At 39.4% G+C, this 24,102-nt stretch overlaps 1 protein-coding gene across 4 annotated transcripts in view; it reads right to left on the reverse strand.

The window, feature by feature from the left end:
* Window positions 1-24,102, reverse strand: part of FAT1 (FAT atypical cadherin 1) — a 117,974-nt gene that overhangs the window by 80,133 nt on the left and 13,739 nt on the right. For all 4 annotated transcript variants that reach the window (XM_027122671.1, XM_027122668.1, XM_027122669.1 and 1 more), the window contains exon 2: window positions 18,702-21,981. In XM_027122671.1, coding sequence (XP_026978472.1) covers window positions 18,702-21,963 — 3,262 coding nt within the window. In that variant the 5' untranslated portion in view covers window positions 21,964-21,981. The remainder of the gene's footprint in view (window positions 1-18,701; window positions 21,982-24,102) is intronic.

Here is a 24,102-nt window from a genome sequence, read left to right on the forward strand (position 1 = left end):
GGATTGCTTTAGTGCCTTCAGCTATTCCTTAGGTAAGGATTACGCAGTCAACATTTTTTTTCACTCCAGTTAACTTTTCATTTGAACACAACTCAGGTGTTCCTTTCTTTAACTTTTTGAGGCGTTTAGCTAGCATTTAGCTAGCAACTTTCAACTTTCAAGCCAGTAACGTTAGCCTGTATAACACTGGATTCTGCGATTGTAACAGAAGTCTGCTTTTCATAAAGCCAACACATATTTGGTTACTTAAAAAGCAGTGAAGACTTCTTTGTTAACTTTTACCACAGACTATTTTATTTCCTTTAAATTAGGTAAGAAACATTCTCTCTAATAAAAAAAAGAAAACACTGGCAGACCCTGAATTCTCTGGTCCATTTGGTAGGTTTCTTGGTAACATCCAAGTTTTGCTTCTGTATTTGTAAATAAGGGTCCATTTCGAAGCACCCAGATTGTGGGAATCTGCTATAAGGAAATCTACTTCCCCTAGTGAAACAGCCAAATTTTAATGTTAAAAAAACCCCACTATTCTAAATTCTTTGACTTTCTGACTCACTTATGACAATCCCTGAAGCTAGAATTCAAATGTGTACGGGAAGTTAGCGTTGGGAAATAAAGCCCCAAAGAGCTGTAATCAACCAACTATTCCACTAAAACAGACTACTGTCTGGTTTAGAAAAATAATGGAATTTTTACTTCCAGGTGATCAAAGATGCATCCATTCAGTACTGTCGCCTTTAGAATGAGTCCCCCACGGTGCATATGGCAGAAAGTTTGTGTACTATAATTATTTGTGAATTTTCTTCTCCACCCGAATTCTAAAGAAGCCATGTAGAGATTTTCTTTCTTGCATGCCTCCTCCCATCTTTATCATTTTATTGGTAAATTAGACTTTAAAATGCACTTTTTCAGTTAATGCAATTATAAGTATGCAATAGGAAGCTAACAAAAAATAAAATACTTGTGGATTTCCAAATGAGTGTTCTTTTTTCCAAGGGCTCAATAAAATCACCTCAGCACATTTAAATCAATATTAATCTCCTAACATCTGGGTCTAATCTGTTTAAATGCAGCACAGCACTCTGTCTCAATTGCAAATCTAATTTTAATATTTAATTCCTAGATCTACTGCCTAAGTCATTATCTTAAAATTTCGGATTTTTAAAAAACTGTTCTTCACGCAATTCTCTTTGAATAGAAACCTATGTCTTTTATCAGCTTCACAGTCTCTCCCAGGTACTTAATTTGAGTTAATAGCTGTTAAGGAATTGCTTATTGCCTGATAACAGATCTTGCATAATCTGTTCTCAAATCATCCCATGAATAAGATAATTTGTTTTAATTCAATCACTATGCCCCTCAGTATATATAAACTATGGACGTGGGACTATGGATGTGGGATAGTGAATTAATTTACAAGGACCACTTAGGGAAGGAAGAGAGAAGAATTTGTATTCTTGGTTTTAACAGTAATATCACACTATTTGAAAAGCCTCACAGCAGCTAACCTTAGAAATTCATACTAAACATATGCTTTTATAGAGTAAACAGTATTTAACCAAGTGAAATAAAAAGTAAACTCCCATTTTAGAGTTATTTTTTTCCACAGGACCTTTAGCACATAAGAGATATCATACATTAAAAAAAAAACAAAGAAGCATTAAGATGCCACTGGGGACAAAGATTAAAAAAGCTAAATTAAATCAAAGAGTACAGTCTCAAAAAGTTTGTTTACAAAAATTAGAATTTTCAAACACATAACCAGAAGTACAGCCACAAAATTAACAATCACCATTTCAATTATGATAGTTCCCTGATTGAAGTTTTTTCACTAACAATATTGGTACCTTTTTGGGTTTTGTTTTTAAATCCAGATAGTCAGTGGCAGCAAGAATGCAGAGAGATGAACTTTCTTAAACTGCTGATGAGGCTTTTATTTATGGGTAAAAATGCGGCAATTTGTTTTGTAGCAAAAACTTTAAAAATTTTTATTTCCTCTGACCTAGTAATTCCACTTCCTGGAATTTATGCTAGGGCAACAGAGAAGCAGTACACGTACAAGGAAATAATTTAAGTGTTCAAAAACTTGGTATTGTTATACATATTACAATTAATCTCTGTGATGGCATACTATATTACCAAGAATCATGTTCTCTAAGAATATTTTAAAAATCACAAAAGGTCCTGGATGTGTATATTGAAAGGAAGTCAACAAAGCAATACGCACAGTGTTAAGTTTACTTTTTAAAAAATCCAGCACTTGGAGCTGTATGGGTGTGTGTGTGTGTGTGTGTGTGTGTGTGTGTGTGTTGTGTGTACACAAGTTAGGAAAAAATTTCAGTGGTGCTCTAGGCAGTAGAACTTTAAGAAGTTTTTTTTTTCCTTCTTCATAATAGTCTACATTTTCCCAGAGCTCTACAATGGTTATATAGTGTTTTTTTTAATTGGAAAATAAAGTTCATTTTACAAATGCAAGTGGTTCCCTGCCAACTTTGCCCAAATGCTATGGAGAGTCAACTCTTCAAAGAAAAGAATCAATATTATGTAATCATTTTCAAACTCCCCTTTTAAGACCTTAAAAGGGGACTTCTAAAGCTAACAGAAGCCCCAAGCAGGAAATAAATTTGCAACTGAACAGATGCACTCCCAGAGAGGGGTGCGATGCACCTTCGGTGGCTTTGGCAACAATTTCCTTTTATTATTCCTTCGATTCCAAGTGCTTTTCAATCCAAGAAGCCTGAAAAAGTTAATAGGTCCTTAATAAGGACTCTGCTCCCTGAACTGATTCCTGTTCATAAGGTAATCTGGAGACCCCATGTGGCCCTTTCACACCGGCTTTAGCAAATTCCCTGCAGTGAGGTGGCCCCAAGGCAACTCTGTTTTCCGAAGACCAGGCTGTGACCTAATCAATAGGGCTCAGAGCAAGACAATCCCTACATTCTGCAGTCCTGAAGAGGGGAGGGGGGGCGGGAGGAGAGTTCAAGCTTTATTGAGGAATGCTATTTACCTGTCACCGTGATGGTTCACCCGGCAGGGGTTAAAAAAAAATCTCCAGCTGCTTTAGCAGACTCCTGGCCAGCAGCCAGCACAAAATAAACGTATTTACTTAAGCTTCATTCACAAGTTCTGATGTAAAACTGTTAAAGCCCAAAAGCAGGTAGATCTGTGAGATACCAGGGCAGCAGTCGCAGCTTGCATGGTATAGCAAGTTTTAACCGCCTGTCCATTCAAATGCCATGAAGAGTGTCATTACTAGAACATGACAGGAAAAAAATCATCCCAGTGTGCACATCCCAAAATTTACACAGAAAAGTCCCCAAATATGAACTTTTTAACTCTGAAAAGAATTAAAACTGAAGCAACACAACGGCAAGTTTACAGAAGGACTACTTTTCATCATTGCCCTTAATCCCAAAGAGAAGTATGAAAAATATAGGTTTTGGGTTACAAAGGTTAACAATTTCCCAAGCCCGTAGGAACTTGTCTTTTAATTACTACAGATTTTGCTTCATTTGGAAATGGAAGACCTGGTCTAATCACATCTTTTGGAAAAATCACTTGGTAAAAACTGTCTTAAGACAACAGATACATTTACATAAAGAAGATTTAGCCCTCGAAGGTCAAATCAAATTAGAATTATGCTACCAACCCCAAATACATACCCAAAAGGCAATGTGAATGGGACTAGTTTAAAAAGAGATGTTTATCCTGAAAAAAAAGACACTTGATTCACTCAGAATTTTACAAAAGCTATCACTAGACAGTTTTTAATTGAAAACAAAGCTCTAATTTGAAATTAACTATTAGGTTGCTTTCCTACATCCACTAACACAAAGCAAGAGACAGCCCAGGTCAAATGACTGCAAAATGAGTCTCCATCCAGCTTTAACACTAGCTTAACATCACAAGAATTGCTTCACTGTAATATTTTTACACACCAGGATCTAAGCCAGCAGCACCTTTGACAAAAAAATTTCCTGCAACACCAGTGTAGTGAGTTTTTAACATCCTCACTGAATACCATCCCAAGAAGGTATCTGCTCCTAACAATACTCAACTCGTCATGCAGAACTACTTAACTCTTCCCACCACCCCTTCCCAGCAAGGGTGCACCAACCAATCATGGAAGAACAGACATGGGGCCATCACCTCACTGGGTGACTGAGCCTTGCTTTGAATTGACAAATATTCCTCAGAGTCGTTGAGCTCCACACAATTCTCTCAACCTGTGCTGCACTGGAAGTGGGGCTAGTCCACACAGAGATGTGCCGTAAGTGCAAAATACACATCAATTCAAGACTTCATGTGAACCCAAAACATAAAAGGTCTCATTAACACTCTTTTATGTTGATTACATGCTGAAATGTATGTTAAATAAAATATATTGTCAAAACTAATTTCACTTATTTAATGTGTGTGTGTGTGTGTGTGGCATTTAGAATATTTAAAATTATATACATGGACGGTCCTACTGAGTAATGCTGCCTTAACCTGTAAACTAACTTTTCTTTGAAGATTTGAAGAATAAAAAATAAAAGTAAACACTGGCAGAATTTATACAATTCTGCAAATATAAGTTGTAAATATAGGCTCACTTTTTTCATATGGGCAATTGCATCGGAATAAAATGCTTAAACAATAGGGTACTTCTAATAAATGGTTTTATAGTCTACTCTGGGGCACAAATTGTTTTGTTGTGCTTTGTTTGGGTTACACAGATTGTACTGATTAGGTGTCTATCATAATGCAGATTCACCTCTAATCCCAAAATAGAGAATTTAAGACTGCTATTCTCTTAGATAAAATGATCGTCCATATACTCTATTCAAGATTCATTATCTATTAAAATATCAAATTTTAGGTCAGCATCTCTAGACTAGGTTTCTAATGAAACCTAAATTAAACTTCTGTTATAGAATCTTAATTTCATCCTATGAAAGAATTTTATTAGAAACAAGAACATTCATTTTGATATTTAATGATCACTGTACAGCAATAAACAATGAACAAACATTTATTCTTTACTAAGGTCACTTATTCTTTTCTTCTCTAAGGAGGATTATTTTTCATTGCTTGTTTTTCTAATCTCTTTGAGGAAAATAATACTAACCAGGGTTTAACTATATTTTCTTTAAAAGAAAAAAAAAGATAGCCACAAGTTTCCTTTTCCACAGATAAGTCAATGTGTTCAAAGACATTAACTCCCCAAATTTCCATTAACTCCCCCAAATTACAGAAACATCACAAGGCTTAGTCAGTCAGTGCATTTATGAGTTTGTTTCAAATTCTGAGATTTGAAATGTCATAGGGCATTTTCCTATTTATTCTGTTGCATATTTGTCACGTAACTCTAATACAAGCTAACTTTAATACAATACTAAGTGGCATTAAAATACATCTTTAAACTATTTTTACTGTTTCCATTTAAGCTGAAACGTGAGCAGAGGTATAAGGAACGTGTACGAAGCCAAGAGATAGCAAAGCACCCTCCTATGTTCCCTCCCTCTTTCAATGTCCCCTAAATTGTCCCTGTACTTCCCATTCCATTTCCCCCAAGTCTTCCTCTAAGAAAAAGCAATAAATGAAATAATTTGTGACAAATTAATTAGCAAGAAAAGTGGTGTAAAAAACACCATCCAGAAACCAAAGGCTGTTGTGAAGACCTCCTGGCTACCTTTACCAGACACTCAGTATCTCTGCCTTTGGCATTAAAATGCTGTTCAAAAATTGGGATCCTCAAGTTCCCTGGGGACAAGCCACTTCAGAAATCTTTGTGATAAAAACTGAGAAGGAGTAAAGACTATGGTTTTGGTGTCTTTACTCTTCATGCATACTCCTGGTATCTTTGATCAAGTTCTAGCTTACACGGAAATATATTTTAAATAACTTGAAGAAGTATTTTAAAACCATGAAATGTTTTAACAGCATTAAAAACCTTATGTATAGCTGAATATGTAAGGTAGAAATTTTTCAAGAAACTATAGATATTTTTTACAGACAATTTTCAAATGCCTTTAAATTCTTATGTACATTTACTATTCAAATGGAATTTCCTCGAAGGGAAAAAAACAGCTAAAGTGGCTGTGGTAGACTGAAAAATGAACACAATACTTTGCAACACCTCCCGAGAGGTGGAGTCTATTTTTCTACCCACTGAGTCACCCTGCTCAGCCAGGAATGTGGGAGAAGTGACAACATAAGAGTTCTGAGTACAGGCCTCAAGAAGTCTTGCTGCTTCTGTTCTCTAGCTCTTGGAACCCTGAGACTATTACGTGAACAAATTCAAGCTGGTCTGCTGGATGATGACACATGTAGGGCTGTACCCCCGGCCCGCAACCAAAATCTAGCCAACTCCCAGAGGCTGAGCCATCATGCTGACAGCAAATGACCCAACACATGAGCGAGCCCAGCTGAAACTAGCAAAGGAAAAACCCACCTGAATCCAGCCCCAACTACCAACCCACAGGATTGTAACCTAAATAAACTTACGTGGTTGTTTGAAGCCACTAAGTTTAAGGTGGTTTATTTCCCAACAAAAGGCTAAATAACATGGTTCTCTGTGACTTGCTTCACGGTATTTCACGTCGGCCAAAGATAATGAAAGTTTCAATTTGGCTTTGGATTTCTCTGCATTTACTCCACTAAATCTTCTAATCGTTCTCATTAAACCTAACTTAAGCTAGACATCATCTCTCCATTTCTCGTAACTCTCAACTGGTTCTCAGGCACCAAAATGTGCCTCCTCCGAACAGATCTCTACCCAAATACACAGAGAATAACTTCCACAAAGGTTTCCTGCCCTTCCTTTAATCATCCTAAAGCGTTAGGTATAAATTAGAAAAACGAAGTGAACTGAATTAGCTACTGCTAACCGTCTATTCATATGTATGAAAGGTTTAGAATTAGATGCCCTAAGCAAGAAAAGTAGACAAAGAGCAAATAAGAATTTTTTTTTAAATTTAGATGCAGTAACTTAGATGAGGAAAATATTTTTAGTTTTTACATATATTACTCTCCTTAACATAGTCAGTCTGCTCATTGAATTTCTCCTTAATTCTACTAGGCTTTAAAAGAAGGGTTTGCTATAAGTAAATAGCACCCCATTAACAGAAATAACCAAGAGATTTACAATAAACAACAAATGGCTTTTTAGAAGAGTACATCTATATGTGCTCAATTTATCGCAGAAAACTGACAGTTTCAAAAATACTCCAGGACTCTAGAAATAATTACTTCTTTTAAGCTTTAGGAAATTCATCAATAATGATACTAGCAAGTAAAAACAGGCTCTACTAATCTGAAAGTCTTTCAAGAGTTAAATGTTTGCAAAATAACATACAATATAAATGGATGTTCATCTCTTAGTACTTAAAACAGAGGAAATATGTTTCCCAGAAAATGACACAGGCTATTCTACAGCCCAAGAAAACAACAATCCCTAAGGCAGGTATACTCACCTAGAAAGCCACAGAATTTAGGAGTTCTAATTCTAGGTGTTGGTAAACCCAATCTGACAAATGAAGTTGCTTCTCGAGTCGGCGAAGTATAAACAAAAGGAATCGGCAGTGCCACTGAAGTTTTGTTGTGGCTGTTACTCTAATTCTTTTGTTTTGAGCTATTTCAGAAGTATGGGGAAAAGGGCATTTTAAATGGAAGATCAGTTTTAACTGCATTAAAAGAATAGGTGGACCTACAGCACATATGACACCTTTCTACCCCTTTATAATTTTCTCTATATATTCTCAGTAGAATAAATTTAAAAGGTCTTTCCCAATGACGGTTACTTAGATATGTGTTTCCTTTTATTATTTGGTAACAATCTATTTCAAGTTCAAACTGTACCGATCCACCAAGTGTTTGCTGTGTGCCTACTACGTTCCAGGCATAGTTCTAGGTACCAGCAATACAGGCAGGAACAACACAAAGGTCCCTGCCCTCATACAGCTCCTATTGTGAGACATAAAATGACAAAAGCAGATTTTTTTAAATGTTAGAATAGTTCTTAATATACACTATGCAAAACACAGTATTTGAAAAATCATGGACCTTAAATTATAAAGCTTTATATTCTGTAGATGTGATACTTAGTTTGACTTCTTTCTAAAACCAACAACACTGAGCTAATTAAAAACAAACATGGATATTATTCATGTTCATGCTTTCCTAATCAGCTTTCATCTTCTACATGAAGTCATCACGCTGTTAAGAAAAAAATAAAAAATTGTTTTAGATCTATCCTTTAAAAGTAACGGGTTTCCACTCTGATGCCTCAACCAGCGAACTAACTTGGTTTTTACATGGCAAACTCGTCTTTTTTTCATTTAAAAATGTACACACCTTCAGCTGAGGAAAAAATCAAAAGAAGAATAGCGTCATGTGACAAACATTTATTGGCTTTATCAAAAGATGACCATCACTGAACAAGTATTTACTGACTATCAGCTGTGTGCCAAGAACTGCAACAAGATAAAGATATTTGAGACAGCTTGATGTCAACCAGCTTTAAGAGTAAACAGGCAAGTAAAACAGTTAACGATGACAAGCTAAAAGCAGGGAGCTCCCTGGTGGCCTAGTGATTAGGATTCAGTGCTTTCACTGCGCTGCCAGTGCCAGGTTCAGTGCCAGGTTCAATCGCTGCTCAGGAAAACTAGCCATGAGAGGTGTGGCCAAGATTTAAAAAACAAACAAACAAACAAACAAACAAAAACTAAAAATAAATGGATCTTAGAGAATCTTTTAACTAAGAATTTATGGTTGAACTGTTTTAAAACACTTTAAAAGTTAATTCAAATGTAAAGTCCTTTTCCAAAAAGCTGTTTTAAACTAACAAAATGTCTTCAACTTGTGATAAAAACATATTACTTCACGAAAGAGTCCAAAATCACTGTTTACAAAAACTGACATAACACACTGACTGCAACTGATATGAATATCAATACCTGTAAATCACAGATCAGAAAATGTTGCCACACACAGATTAATTTCATCTTTCACTGTAAAATTATTTAATGCTCCTTTTATAATAAACAGTAGCCTTAAAAATAAGCATTATTCATCAAATTTTTTCTTTTGTACTGAATAAGGGACTATTTACAGAACTAAAACAGTATATTAAATCCCAAATGCTCTGATTTTTAAGACCATTTAAATAAAAATCCAGTCTGTCAAGAAAGTTAAGTTCAATATTAGAAGTCTGCGTTATCTCACATTATTTTACCTTAATAAAGGCATACTAGTAGTTTGAGCTATGAAGGATTTCCACGGTAAGCTGGCAATACTAAAGATCAAATCCTGGCCCAGACAGCTGCCTACCTTAAAAACGGATATATTTTTAATTATTTTATTATAATTGTTTGTCTTTTACACCTTAATGGGGAGACAGGTTTATCTGAAGATACAGGTTTGCAAAGAACTATAGGTTATTACTTCACTTGGAAATAGCTTTGGATGACAGATTCTCTTGAATCTGTACATTTTACCCACATGTACAAATATATAGAAAAGTGACTTCTATTTGTCCGTTGTAAAGGTTTACCTTCTTCATTTATAAAGTAGAAATAAAACCCACTGTATAAGCACATATTAGACTAAGTGCCATGTAATGTACGTAGAAATACTTGCAGGCTGTGGAGCATTATAAAAATGCCTGTCATCAACCACTGTCACCATCGTTATCACTGTTCTCCTTGCCCTCTGGTCCTCCCTTATGAGAGCTTGTGAGGATTGGCCACCCTGAAACCTCTAGAACAGAGGGACTTAAAACCAGGGGTCCAAGGACACTGAGGGTCCATGAACAGAGTTAGCATTTCATGAGCCCCTGGTATTGTAACCAAACTGCTGAATCTCTGAAGAGAGAATATACAGCTTTCAACAGATTATCAAAAGTTTCTGTGGTTCTGAAAACATGAAGAACCACTGTTTTGAAGATCTGGATGCAGGTATCTGGGAGGGCAGTAGAAGAAAGGCCTGACACCCCTTTCATGACTACCATTATTATACGTTGCAATCTGTTTGTGGAACAAAGGCTATGCAGCGCTATGTCAGCCACCGTGCTTAGGAGCGGGCAGAAAAATAAGCAAGACTGTGCTCTGTCTTTGAGTTCTGGGTGACACACATGAAAAAGACCAATAAACCAAAAGACTCTGAGTCAGACATATACCGAAAGGGGAACAAAGAGAAGCAGGCTAACGACCTGGTCTCAGGAAAGGCTTCTCAGAAGAGGCAACACTGGCTCATTAGGCCAACCTAACAAATATTTACAGAGTGCCTATTACATGAACCCAGTAGTAAAAGATTTAGAATCTACCCACACAAGGAGCTGACAGTTGAGAAAAGGACTGTAAATAAACAATTACACTAGAGTGATACTTGAAGTGAAAAAAAAATACATACAAGAAAAGAATTAGCTCCATATGAAGGAGAAAGCTTGTCAAGAAAGATTTATTAAAGCAGAGTTAGAGAAAATAAGAGCCGATCAAGTGGTCAGTGTGTTACCCAAAGGCAGGGAGATAGGAAATAATGGGGCCCAGAGACGTGAGAGGGTGACAGGGGAGGGACTGGCCCCATCTGGCTAAAGCACCTGGATGAACAGGAGCTGATGAGGGCAGCACAGGCAAAGGACATTGGAAAAGGGAGGCAAGTTTACTAGGGCATCACAGGCTATGCTGAAGAGCTGGGACTTCATGTAACAGGGACACTAAAAGCTTTAAGGAGGAGTCCGTGGAGATGGAACGCCCCTGCTTAAGAACCATCTCTGTATTACCAGAACACCCTCAGTGTGTCACACCTTAAACCACATCAATTCCTATGACACTACTTAATTTAAAAATATGTATGTATGGGGACTTCCCTGGTGGTGCACTGGTTAAGACTCCGCCTTAGCTCCAGGGGACGCAGGTTCCCCGACCAGGGGAACTAAGATCCCACATGCTGCGGGGCAACTAAGCCCGCGCGCTGCAATGAAGAGCCCATGCAGCCAAGTAAATAAATATTAAAACATATACGTATACAAATATTTCAAAATTCAATGAACAGAGTATATTACCATCTAATTCTACTCAAGAATTACTGTGATGATCTAATGAGACAATCAAAAGAGCTTAAAATTGGGTTAGTACACAGTAAGCATTCAATAAATGTTAACTATAATTATATACTGATGGTGATAAATATGAAGAAAATAAGATAAGCGCACAATATGGCTAAACCAGCACAAATTAGAAAGAAGTCTTAAGAAACTACAGAAATAGCTGGGTAACTTTTAACAAAAAAAAGGAAAAATCAACTGGACTAAATTAAAAAGACCATATTTGGTAGACTTTCTCCAGCATAAAATAAATAGACACGTCTAAAGGTTCTCTTTCAACAGGTCAGTTTACTCAGCTACTTGGAGGCCTAGCAATGAAACAGGTTCAATTTGATAGCACATATTCTGAGGGGAGAAAGAGTACTTCAATTGCCAAGGCAAGTTAGTTGATAAGACTGGCCCTTGAAGTATATATGTGAATAGTTTTGACTTTTATCACTGCCGTTAAACTGGATGACTGCCAATTCAACACGTTCAGCCATGTGCCCTTGAACAGCAATCTTTCCAAGTCCATTTATTCCCAGTAACGAACGAAGACATGAAAGACCGTGCTTTGTGGCACTGTGTCCTGTACGGTGAGAATGCACTATTTACAGCAACATGGTTTGGTTTTTTAAAAACTACGTACCATGAAGGTAGCTGCAAATAAAGGAGTACACAAAATACAAACTAACAGATAATAAATACTTGACAAACCCAGACTTATGAACTAAAACAATCCAGAGTCAAAACAACAGGAACTAAATGGTTAAGAAAAAAATCCAACATGGACAAACAACTAAAGTTTAAGATCTACTCAATTTTCATAATTGGGCAAGGCAGGCAATACAGAAAGAACAGACTAGAGGTAATGGGGTATTAAATCTCTATACACATATGCCTCTCATCAAGGTATGAACACTCAACTCTTCAACACTCTTAGAACATAAAGATGGTTCCCTGCCAAGAGGGTTGAGAAGGAGAACAGGTTCACTAAGGCTTCCATGCCACACACCACATGGTGGCGAGGACAATGGCTGAGGTCAAGGCATTGAGGACGACAATGCAAGACAACAGCTACGAGGAACTCCATGCAAAGAAGAAGTGTGGGTTAAGCCAGCTTCAGCTACTGTGTGCATTAAATTGGTTTCAAAGGTTAGCCAGGACCCTAACAACCACCTAAAACAAGGTTTCCAGGAAAAGAGGCTTCAACTAACATCCAGTACAGTTCACACAGGCAGCATTTTTATTCATGAGGTCATACTTTCACAACTGAAAACACAGGTGAGACACCTGTCCATCTCCACTAGACATGGAAGCTCACCATATTACTCAACATGATTCACCCGCTACTAATCAGTTCAGTGCAATAATCTTAAATTGTTTAAGTGCTACCACTCTGTAACGCTAAAATCCTGTTCTACTAAATGTGCCAAAGAGCAATCCATCGTTCTGAGGAAAAAATGAAGGAGGAAGATTCTTAGAGTCAATACTCCTTCAAGACCAAGCCTCAAATTTAGGATTGAAGGGTCCAGCCCAGCCCAGCCCAGTCCACCCCCATTCAGCCCAGAATCCCACTCAACTTTAAATGGGCTCCCTTGGGGCATCTCAAGACCACTCACTCTTGAGTAAGAGGCAGTCCCATGCAGTGTTTGCATGCACACGTTCCCTAGTTCTGCCTCTTAGTACTCAAGTGGTTTTAGGCAACTTATTTAACCTGTGAACGTTTCCTCATCGGTAACATAGGGACAACAGTAACTATCTGGTACTTGTGAGGATTAAATAAACTAATACATATAGAGTGCTTAGACCAGCACTGGTTGTGACACTCAATAAGTCTCTGTGGTTTGTTATTACAGTGGCGCCCCTCATCGTTACTGTCATTATCGCCGAAAGCATGCAGCCAGAGAGCATACTTCAAGTTGTTTCCACCGCATCCCCCCCCAGGTTCTGGCCCTCACACATCATTTAGGATTGTATCGGGGCACTGCATGCCTTCACCACATGCTGCTAAACAACGTAACACCACCTGGAATCACAGGGCTTTATATCCCCACCCCTCTTCCAGCCACACTCACTCGGTACTTTAAGCATCAACTCATTAAATATCATACAAATAACTAAAGAGAAGCTGATCCTCTGTTTCCTCTTAAAACAAAATGAAATTTCCTTAGGATTTCTAATAAGATCCTATTTTCACCTTAAAATCCTCCTGCTTCAAAGGAGGGTCCCTTCCCCAGTGGGATTATTACCACGCCCTCCCTGCCCTGACTCAGATTCACAGATTCTGTACTTTCAGACACAGCAACAGCACACTATCATCACATAATTTCTGCCAAAGCCCGATTTTTCAATCTCACTGTTGGCTAGGAAATCAGTTTCTTTTCTCTTCAACTTTCTGAGGAGGAGAACAAAAAGAACAAACAGGACAGCAGCTGTGGCCACTTAAGGGAGGAGATGGCAACACAAAAGCTCTTTCATCAGCAAATTTCTCCACTCCCTAACGGGCCTCCCACCAGTATCTATTTAAGTTCCTGCTGCCCGGAATTCTAGACCCAGTTCCTGGTCCGACCACACTTCTAGCGGCCACCCAGCTCTCAGCCACTCTTACAGACTTTTGGGTCATGATGCTTGAGCCCATTAAGAGCCTTTCTCTACATTCCACTTTCTGTCATGAGTGAAGTGGCCCTAGGAAAAAACATAGGTCCCTGACTGTATGCAGAATATCCTACTTTAAGTTGGGAAAAGGTTTTTTAAACTTGAGTGAATAACTAAAATAATAATTAAATACTCAGAGTTCTGCCAAACCAGACAGAATCCCCAGAAACATTTTCCCTCTCACTGAAGTCAACAATAAGGTTAGTCTGGACTGGAATTCCCTTCTGTTCCCATTAAACAGACTCATTCCTCCTGCATCCCATAAGGCAGGCCAGGAGCCAGTCTCCAAACGGGTGATCCAGGAATGGTGCAATAACGCTCCCCTGTAATGAGAATGTAGCCAGGTTCTCTCAAGAAAAATGTAGTCCTTATTCTCCCTCCCATATTTCATGAACAGTGATTTATCTTGTTGCAACAGCTGTACTTCCATATTAATTCATTCCAAGTCTTTTCATCAAAATGTAAATTTCAATCCTGAAAGCAGGATTGGGAGTCTAAGAGTAACACACCACTAATAAGTTCAGAAATTAGCTTTTATCTTAGTGAAATACTTGGTCTCCCCGAATATGTAGTCACAACGGGAAAACACTCCAGCTTGGCTGCACTACACTACAACAGCCAAACTGAACCAAAGTACTCCACGCAGAAGGGAAAACATACCTAAAAGACATCCCATTACAATACAGACACAGGTGCAACAGAGCTGAACTAATAAACACTGCTTCAATACAAGGTCCTATTAACAAATGAAAAGAAACTTTTGGCCAAGCATTTTGCTGGGTTGTTTTTTTTTTTTTTTTTGCGGTACACGGGCCTCTCACTGTCGTGGCCTCTCCCGTTGTGGAGCACAGGCTCAGCGGCCATGGCTCAAGGGCGCAGCCACTCCGCGGCATGTGGGATCTTCCCGGACCGGGGCACGAACCCGTGTCCCCTGCATCGGCAGGCGGACTCTCAACCACTGCGCCACCAGGGAAGCCCAGCATTTTGCTAGTTTTAAAAATTATCCTTAGTTTTAAAAATTAGCAAAAATCCGCAACGTTTTACTTGGTGCTCAAGTAGTAATTAACTTGGATGGGTCCTCATCATTATTCCACAGATCTCCAGGAAGAAGCCCCAAGATTCCACTCTGCTCAACTCTGAAGCTTACAACAAGGCAACCAGGAATGTACTGGAAGTGAGAATGGGGTGAACGCTGAGCAGTATAAAGTCAGGAAAATAAAAACCTAAATGTGAAATTACACATGCTTCCAAGATACGTACTCCACTAACATTTCTGTTAAACCTGCTTTACAACCCTCACTGTAGATTTTAAGGAGACAAAAAGGGAAGAATCTTAATTAGAGCACTGGACATTGGCTCTCTAACAAGACTGACTTTCCAAATAGTGTTTCACCTAACACTCAACCTTTCCAAACCTCAAATGGACAAGCAATCGTGTGGGCTTGGATTTATCAGAACAGTTAACTAACAGCCAGCAGCCTCTCCAGGAAAAGCATATGACACAGTGAGAGATTATCTGATGAGTCAAATGACTGTCACCCCCATACTGCAAGTACGTGTTGCCTCCCTGCAAAGCCAATTAGCAAAAGATGCACAGAATTCAGTTGACAGGGCTGTTCATCCAGCTACATATTTTAGGTAGTCCATAGAATTTCCATTTCCAAAGAAAACAACTTGTCAGGGGATGTTTCAAATTTAAGTAGGCTTTTTTTTTTTTTTTAAAGAAAAAGGAGGATCTTAAAAATAATAAGAACTAAATTCAGATAGCTGAATACATCCTCTGTTCTATGAGAAGCATACAAATGATATGCGTATGTGACAATGTTGAAATAGGTAAAACACCACAAAAACTCGGTTATATTATTCAACCAACACTACAGAGTTTAAAGTTAAGTCAAAGGCAGGAAGCAAACGGACCATGAGATGGGCAGGTTCGTGGGCTCCACACCCACAGCAGCTCTGTACAGGCCCACAGACATCAACCCCATACGAAACGTATCCCTAGAGGAGAAAGGAGGCTCAGCAGAAACGGGCAAGGAGCAGAGACTGAAGTTCTTGAAAGGTGCTAATGAACCCAAACTGGGCCAGGCCAACTCCAATTCACACCGGAGTTTTACTGCTGTGTCCTACGGGGTGCCCCAGTGGTGTCCCTGAACTGCCCCTACGTTTCTTCATCTGACAGGAACCTCTCCACACTTCTCACCAGCCTTCAAAATCAGTGAGACAAACCCCACATGAAAAATTAGCACATCTAATTTTATTATTTCTGCTGCACAAACATACCGACTTTTCATGAAAGAATTCTATACTATGATACCAAGTGCCTTGCCAGGGGTCTCTGGAAAATAACTTGGGCTGATAATTCTACTGCCAAAAAGAAAATATCTTGCAATGTATAAATATTATTACATCACCTTCATTCAATTTCAAAAAGCACACAAACATAAATCTGCTGCGTGCTATGTATTTTCCTCTGTAAAGCAAGGACTGCGCAACAGATGACACCTAGAAATTGCCAATTTTTCTCTCACCTTTAAATCTCAATCTTTATACCAATGCGGAACAGTTCCTACCCCACTGCCCATAATCCCAACTCATCCCCTGGCCTCTCACTAAGTTACCACTGGAAAAGTCTGGCCCTGCCGTTCAGCTTGAAAACTACTATAAATTATATATTTCAGAATAAATACTGCCTTGTTCAGTTGGTTGGTTACCCCACCTCCCTTGATAGTAAGAATATCCCAGTCTTTTAAATTTATAGACGGAAAGTATTAGTTTCTAAATAGGTCTTTAAAAAGCAACAATAAAAATACTCTTCTCACTTGAAAGAAAAAAATCCAAAAGGCTGTGCTCATATAATTTAAGACATCAAGGAAATGTAAATTAAGATTTTGTTTCTATTTTCTGTCTGAACTTTAACTTCCAACAGTTCTCTTCACAGGCTTTCAAAGCCCACCTTGGAAAAGAAAAAAATAGGAAAAATTGTCCTTATGAAATTCACAAAAACACTTCATAGTTTCAGCTTCAGTTACTAAATCCTGGGTATTTTTCTATGTTGCCATTGTACCTGAAAACTAATTCATATCAGAGAGTATGAAAAGAAAAAAGATCCATTCTACTCTTCAGATGGGTGATTACTAACTGCTGCTGGTGATGCTATTTTCTCTTGAATTGAACCATTACAGGTATTTCAGATTAGTAGCATGTAATCTGCAGATCTGTACCACATGCTAGTGGTATACAATTCACTAGAAAAAGAACCCCCTGAATAAACAAAAACACATTAAAAATTGTATAGTCTCTAAAATCACTTATTTCTAGGACAATAATTATTTTTCATGTGCTATACACCTATTAGATATGGGAGTATTGACTGAAGAACTTATTTGTGGTTATTACTGAATAAAAACTTAAAGGTTTAATGTAATTAGAAAAATACCCCTTTTAGAATGCACATATTCATAAAGGAAACATCAATAAGATTAATAAACAAACTGAACCCCACCTATGGCTGATTACTGCTGCGATTACCCAGTTTCCTTCTATTTCCACTAGCATTCTCAGAAAGCAGAACATTCAAAGCGAAAATAATCATTAATTTACTCATTCAGTCTTTAACCATTTAATGAGAAGCTTCTACACGCCAGGCACTTTTTGCTAGGTGCTGAGGACAGAAAATACATGAGCTAAAAGCCCATCCTTAAAGGTGGTTCTGGGCTGAACTGTGTCCCCCCAAGATTCATGTGCTGAAGTTCTAAATTCCCAGTACCTCAAAACATGACCGTACTTGGAGACAGGGCCTTAAAAGAGATAAAGCAGTTAAAATGAGGTCATTAGGGAGTGGTCCCCTATGACTGGTATCCTTATAAGAAGAGATGAGGACACAAACATACAGAGGGAAGATCATGTGATGTCACAGGGTGAAGATGGCCAACTACAAGCCAAGGAGAGAGGACTCAGAAGAAACCTACTCTGCCTTGATCTTTGACTTCTAACCTCCAGAATTGGGAGAAAATAAATTTCTCTTGTTTAAGCCACCCAGTCTGTGGCAGACCTTTGTTACAGCTGCCCCAGCAAACTAATACCACAGCTCACGCCCCATCAAAGGAGACTGATATATAACTATAAACTCTGTGAAAGGCAGCTAAATTTGAGATATGTACAAAATGTAAAAAAAAAAATACACACTCTAGCATAAATTGGCTATCCTGGATGTTCTGGTTTTTAGGACCTTATTCTAGGGGAAAGAATATCGTAACAGAGCATTGTTACCATTTCCAAGAGACATTAAATAGACTCTAACACATGTTATTTCACTTTATGCCCACATAAATCTTACAGTAATTTTGAGTGTCCCCATCTTAAAGATGGAGAAAGTCAGTTTTAAAAAGGTAATCAACTTGTCCAGACCACCAAATTAACAACTGAAAAAGCCACAGTTCAAAGCCAGGTCCCCTCAGTTTGACATTCTACAGCCTACATCTGCCTTTCAAACAAAACCCCAAGAAGGTACTAAGTCAAGCAGATCACAGCATGAAGTTTTAGAACAGAGTCTTCTCTCTGTGCACTGCCTAATTTGCAGGTGTGCACGAATGTCTGAATAGCATGCTAGGTAGCGGAGTAGTCTTTTAAGTCTGCAACCTTACTAGCTGGAAAGACTCTGGAAGGGCCTCTCAAAGTTACAGCAAAACCATAAGCATGCTTCTGATAATATACAGAACAAACCTGTATATTATCAGTGGTAATGATTTCAATTTTTCTGATTTTTTTCCTACTCATTTTATGCCAACTCATTCAGGTTCCTCTAGTTCCATCCTCATGGCTTACTATACAAGACATGTGCAACAGGACAAAAAGTATGGACATGCACTGCGCCCTACCAGAAGCCAACGGGGAATTGTGAAGGAGCCAGCACAGGGCATATTTACTTTAGAAAAAAATGAAAGGGAAGAGCAAACCACAGTAATAAAAACACACCTACCTGTTTCTTCATCTATTTTGAAAACACCAACACCAGAACCATCTCGAATGGAATAGTGGATCTCCCCATCTCTTCCTGTGTCCTCATCATGAGCTGATACCTTCATCACTGATGAACCAACAGGGACATTTTCTTTCACTACACCCTTTTCCACAAAGCTAGGAAACACTGGTGGGTGTAAGTTCTCATTCACATCGATGACTTCAACTTCAATGTAGCAAGTGGAAGACAGAGAAATGGGCTTCCCTTTGTCTTTGGCCCTCACAGTGAGATTATACACTTGCTTCTTCTCAAAGTCCAACTGCTGTACGATTCTAACTGCTCCACTGAGCTTATCCACATCAAAGTTTCCTTCTCCGTGGTCCATAAGACTGTATCTCACCTGACTAGACTGACTTAAATCAGGATCATAGGTCTCTAACCACATGATTATGGTTCCTTCTGGAAGGTCCTCTCGAACTTTCACACGGTAATTAGGGGGAATAAACTTGGGTGGGTTGTCATTAACATCCTCTAATGACACCTTCAGAAGCACCGTGGAAAGCAGCTGCGGTTCTTCTCTGGCTTGATCCCTGGCTTCAATCTTTACGTAATGCACGTGCTGTTCTTCACGATCCAAGGGGTTCACGATTTTAACCACTCCAGTCATGCTGTCAATTGAAAATTTATCTGTGTCTGTAAGAATAGAGTACGTCACATGTCCATTGGGCCCCAGATCTTTATCTGTGGCTTCAACCTGGATGATTTCACTATTTATCTCTTTGTCTTCACTCACTTCAACGAAATAGTTCTCCTGTAAAAACTCAGGTGGGTTATCATTGGCATCCAGAACTCTGATCTCCAGAAGACGCCAAGCAGCCTTCTGTGGCAGACCGAGGTCAGACACCGTAACATTCAGGGTATATCTGTCTGTTGTTTCACGGTCAAGCGGAGATAAAATTTTGAGCATTCCTGTTTCCATGTCAATAATGAAGCAACTATCCTCATTTCCTCCAGAAATAGCATAGACCAGTTTTCCGTTGAAGCCAGTGTCCAGGTCAGTAGCATTCATGAAAATTATGCTGGAACCCACAGGATGATTTTCCTTCACCTCAATACCAGCTGGAAGAGTACTTCTAAACTGTGGTGTGTGAGCATTGACAGAGTGAGAATCAAAGAAGACATCCTCAACCTCTCCCTGACTGTGTAACTTATTGGCCTGCAGGAGTTTCTCTGCCAGCATCCTGGCCACACCAGTCTCCTCGCAGTGCAAGTTTACTGGCTTGCGAAGGGCAGCCACGGTTATGTTGATATATAATGGTGTGGCAAAATTCTCTCCATCTGTAGCTGTAATTCTCAGACTGTGAAATGACACCTTTGCCCCTAAACCGTTCATGAGCGACTGCTTTAATGACAATACCCCGGAGCTGGGGTTTAAGCTGAACAAATCCAGTTCATTCCCAGCTTCAGTCTGATACCGCACCAACTGCAGTTCATCCGCGTCAATGGCAGAAACAGTGGTTATCTGCTCCCCTACACCTAGGTCCCTGGGAATTGTTCCTTCACAGTTTATCTTCTCAAACAGGGGTGTGTTGTCATTCAAGTTATTGAGAGTGAGGGTAGCAAGGATTTCAACCTCCCGGCGGTACGGCAAGCCCCAGTCTGATGCCCGAATCCTTAGAGTATAAACCCGTGGCATCAGCTCGTAGTCCAAGTTCTCTGAAGTACTCACAGCACCGGTGAAATGGTTAATCACAAACGGCACGTGATTCAAATTTGCAATGCTGTAAGTCACATACCCGTTCTCACCCTCATCAGGGTCCACAGCACTCACACTCATCACCGTAGTACCAATGGGCACGTTCTCGTCAAAAGATGCTTTGTAGGCTGTCTGGGTAAATTCAGGGGGATGGCTATTTGCACTCAAGACTTTAACCAAGACTTTGGTCGAGGCTTTTCTGTCACTTGTTGTTACTTCAAGTTCAAAATGGGAGGCTTGCTGTCTTTTAATTGGTTCTAAAATGGAAATGAGACCAGTGTTGTGATTTAAACTGAATTTAGCTTTTCCAGGTGTATTTTTAAAAACATACTTCAAATGAGAATAGCTAGGTGTGGCTTTCACCATGACCACGGGTGTGCTGGGAGGAGCAAATTCACTTATTTCTGCTCTGTAAACCTCCTTTTCAAACTTGACTGGCCCAGCTTTGAACCGTGGTGAAGTCACCTGAATTACTTTTACAGAAGAGAACTGGGGAGGACTTCCTTTATCTTTCGCCTGTAGTGTCAGGTTGTAGCCGAAAGGATGACTGTCCCAATCAATGTCACCGACTGCTTTGAGTTTATACTCTTTGCTCCCTGGAGAGGTCCTCACTGTTCTAAACTGCTGAAGGAGGTCTCCTGCCACAATGCTTAAAGAAGCGACTTCCCCATTGGCACCCTGATCGCAGTCATCCACGGTTATGATGGCATACGTTGGGTCCTTCTCCAATTCCGATGGTGATAACGTCACTGCTGTTATCACAGGAGCACACTCGTTGGCCTGCTCTACGTGAACTGTCAGCTTAGCCATGCTGCTGATACCACTGCTCCCGTACAATTTCATGCCACGGTCCACAGCAAGAATTTCCATCTCATAGAACTTGGTCTCTGTGTAGTCAAGTCTACCAGTTAAAACTATGGTGCCACTGGTGGGGTGGATAGCAAACATGTCTGTTCGATCTTTAAAACTGTAGTAAAATTCTCCATTGGTGCCTATGTCTGCATCCGTGGCACTGACTCTTGCAATACTGGTCCTCAGGGCTGTGTTTTCAGGTAAAGAAACACTGTACGAGGTGGGTGAGAATAATGGCCTCAAGTCATTTGTATCCAGCACTTGTACCCTGACCTTTGTTCGTGCTTCCACATTAGTATTTTTTTCAACTGCTTTGACTATCAATGTGTAATGGTCTTTCACTTCTCTATTAAGAATAGCTGTATTTCCTCCTTTGGTCCTTATTCTCAGAAAGCAAAAGTCTCCAAGAATGTACTCTTCAGCTTTGAATAGGTTTTCATTGTCTCCTGAGACAATTTTGTACCTTAACTCCCACAATGGATTTGTAATGTAAATACCCATCTTTACGGGATGCCCAACATAGGTCTTCGCTGCAGAATTTTCATGCACTGTGACATTGTACTGGAAATGTGTGAACTGTACAGGAGTTTGTTCAAGTGCTTGGCTTCCATCACTGTCTCCAAAATGCTGGAGGAGGAGCAAAAGCAGAAGCGAGGCCAAATGCCTCCCCATCGCTTAACTCCCAGGAACCTGCAACGGAAGAAAATAAGAATCATTGCTTCAGGGAAATAAAACAAACAAAAAGTGTACTTTTTTTTAAGGTTTTAGACCTTTTTTTTTTTTTTGCGGTACGCGGGCCTCTCACTGCTGTGGCCTCTCCCATTGCGGAGCACAGGCTCCGGACGCGCAGGCTCAGCGGCCATGGCTCATGGGCCCAGCCGATCCACGGCATGTGGGATCTTCCCGGACCGGGGCACGAACCTGTGTCCCCTGCATCGGCACGCGGACTCTCAACCACTGTGCCACCAGGGAAGCCCAGACCTCACATTTTAATAAAGTATTTTCCATCTATACAGAATATGAATAAATGCAATAGTTTTCCAATATTAAGTATCAATACTGCTAATATTTCTAGAATTACTAAGTTTAAGAACAATTTTTTTTATTTTAATGACTCAAAGAATCTTAAAGAGCATCAGATGAAGGTCTTCCAGCTGCAACAACTACACTGTATTCCTGCACTTCAATCTTCAAGGCAAGTATAAGCCACTGCTAAAAAAGGGAGTGTTTCCATTTACTTGTATATAATAAATGAAGTGCTCAAAAGCTCACAGACTTGATGCTACTACAGTATCCTGAGCATGGGACGCTTCGGACAGCTAACAACCAAAAAAACTCTCAACAGTGGTTTTATATAACCTCCCATAATGATAGCTTGTAATCTCATCTAGAAATTTATCCTGAAATTATATTATTTCTTTATAAGAATGATTAAGTTGACTCCCTACATAATATAAGGGTTTACTGTCTCATTTAGCACTGTATTAACTATTTAAAGGTATTAAAATAAATGTATCACCAAGTTTAATACTGAAGTCATTTCTGAACCAACAATCTGAGCCCCAAACAGTCAGTTTACAAAAGGCAAGAGCTTGATGTCAAACAGAACTTGCCCTCCCTAAACCAGGGACACAAATCTTGGCAACATCACTGCTGCATCACCACTGCTGCCAACAGCCAGTGCACAGAGGGTCGGCACAAAGCTAAATCATCTAAGCAAACATGCGTAGAGGGGCCCAATCAACGCAGCAAGGTGGAAGGCACTGCAGGGAGGTCCAAGGGTGAGGTGGGCGGAAAGAGGACATGTGAGAAAGGGGTACCCTGAACCAGTGGGAAGGCAGGCAGTTCACTGGGCTGAGGCCTGGCGGGGGAGGACAATCGCTTTCAGAGCAGCTGTTCCCCTAAATGCCAACGTAATTCACCTCGTAAATGAACGGAGCTTCACAAACGTCCAAGAATGGTCAGAAGAGGACAGCGCTGCAGCCCTGGCAAAGGACCCCTCAGATGAATATTCGGGAAACGGGACTGCTCCCCAAGGTAAGAGAAACAGCAGACTGAAGGGCTGGCCAAACAGCCAGGGGAAATTAGCACGGCAACTTTAATTTACAGTATCTTAACTCAGCCAACTGCCAACTTTGCCCCATTAATCATTTCATTAAGGAAAAAAAGAAAAAACCTGATATGCTGAAGGCAATGAGAAGCTTAATTGGTACTGAATCCTGTCCAAGTCGGGCACCCTAACTTGTGCTTTAGCAACCATGACTTCTCAGCAGATAAAGTCAGAAAATGAGACAGAATTTTTGGCCTCTAGAACAACAATTAAGATTTAAACAGAATAAGAAGACAATCTTCTCCCAAAACTATCTCTTAATTTGGTCAACAGTTTTAATACTCCGGGAAATTTGAGGATTATGTAACAAACCGATAATTTTATCAAAACAAGTGAAAACTCTGATTCATGACTGAATTCAACCTACAGGTATTAAGAACCTGCTAGCAGACAGACTGTGCTAGGTACATGGAGTTAAAGACTATTTTAAAAGGCAAAGATCCTGGTACTGAAGCATTTACAAACCAGGGATAAAACGTAAAGAGAATGTCTTAAAGAAGCATTGAAAAGATGATGTTGCACAAGCACTTTCTGTTTTAGGAAACATAATGTTACTAGTATCCAGTTTACAACAAAGTATTAAACCAGGATTCTATTGCAAGCAATTAAAATATTTTTGCTTAATTCTACATATAAAATATTATGCAGTAATTAAAAAAATAAGACAGCACTCTATACACTGACATGTAAAGATGTCCAGA

Source organism: Aethalodelphis obliquidens, unplaced genomic scaffold (genome assembly GCF_003676395.1).
Source record: "Aethalodelphis obliquidens isolate GAN/ISIS:26980383/991018 unplaced genomic scaffold, ASM367639v1 scaffold25, whole genome shotgun sequence".
Classification (NCBI taxonomy): domain Eukaryota; kingdom Metazoa; phylum Chordata; class Mammalia; order Artiodactyla; family Delphinidae; genus Aethalodelphis; species Aethalodelphis obliquidens.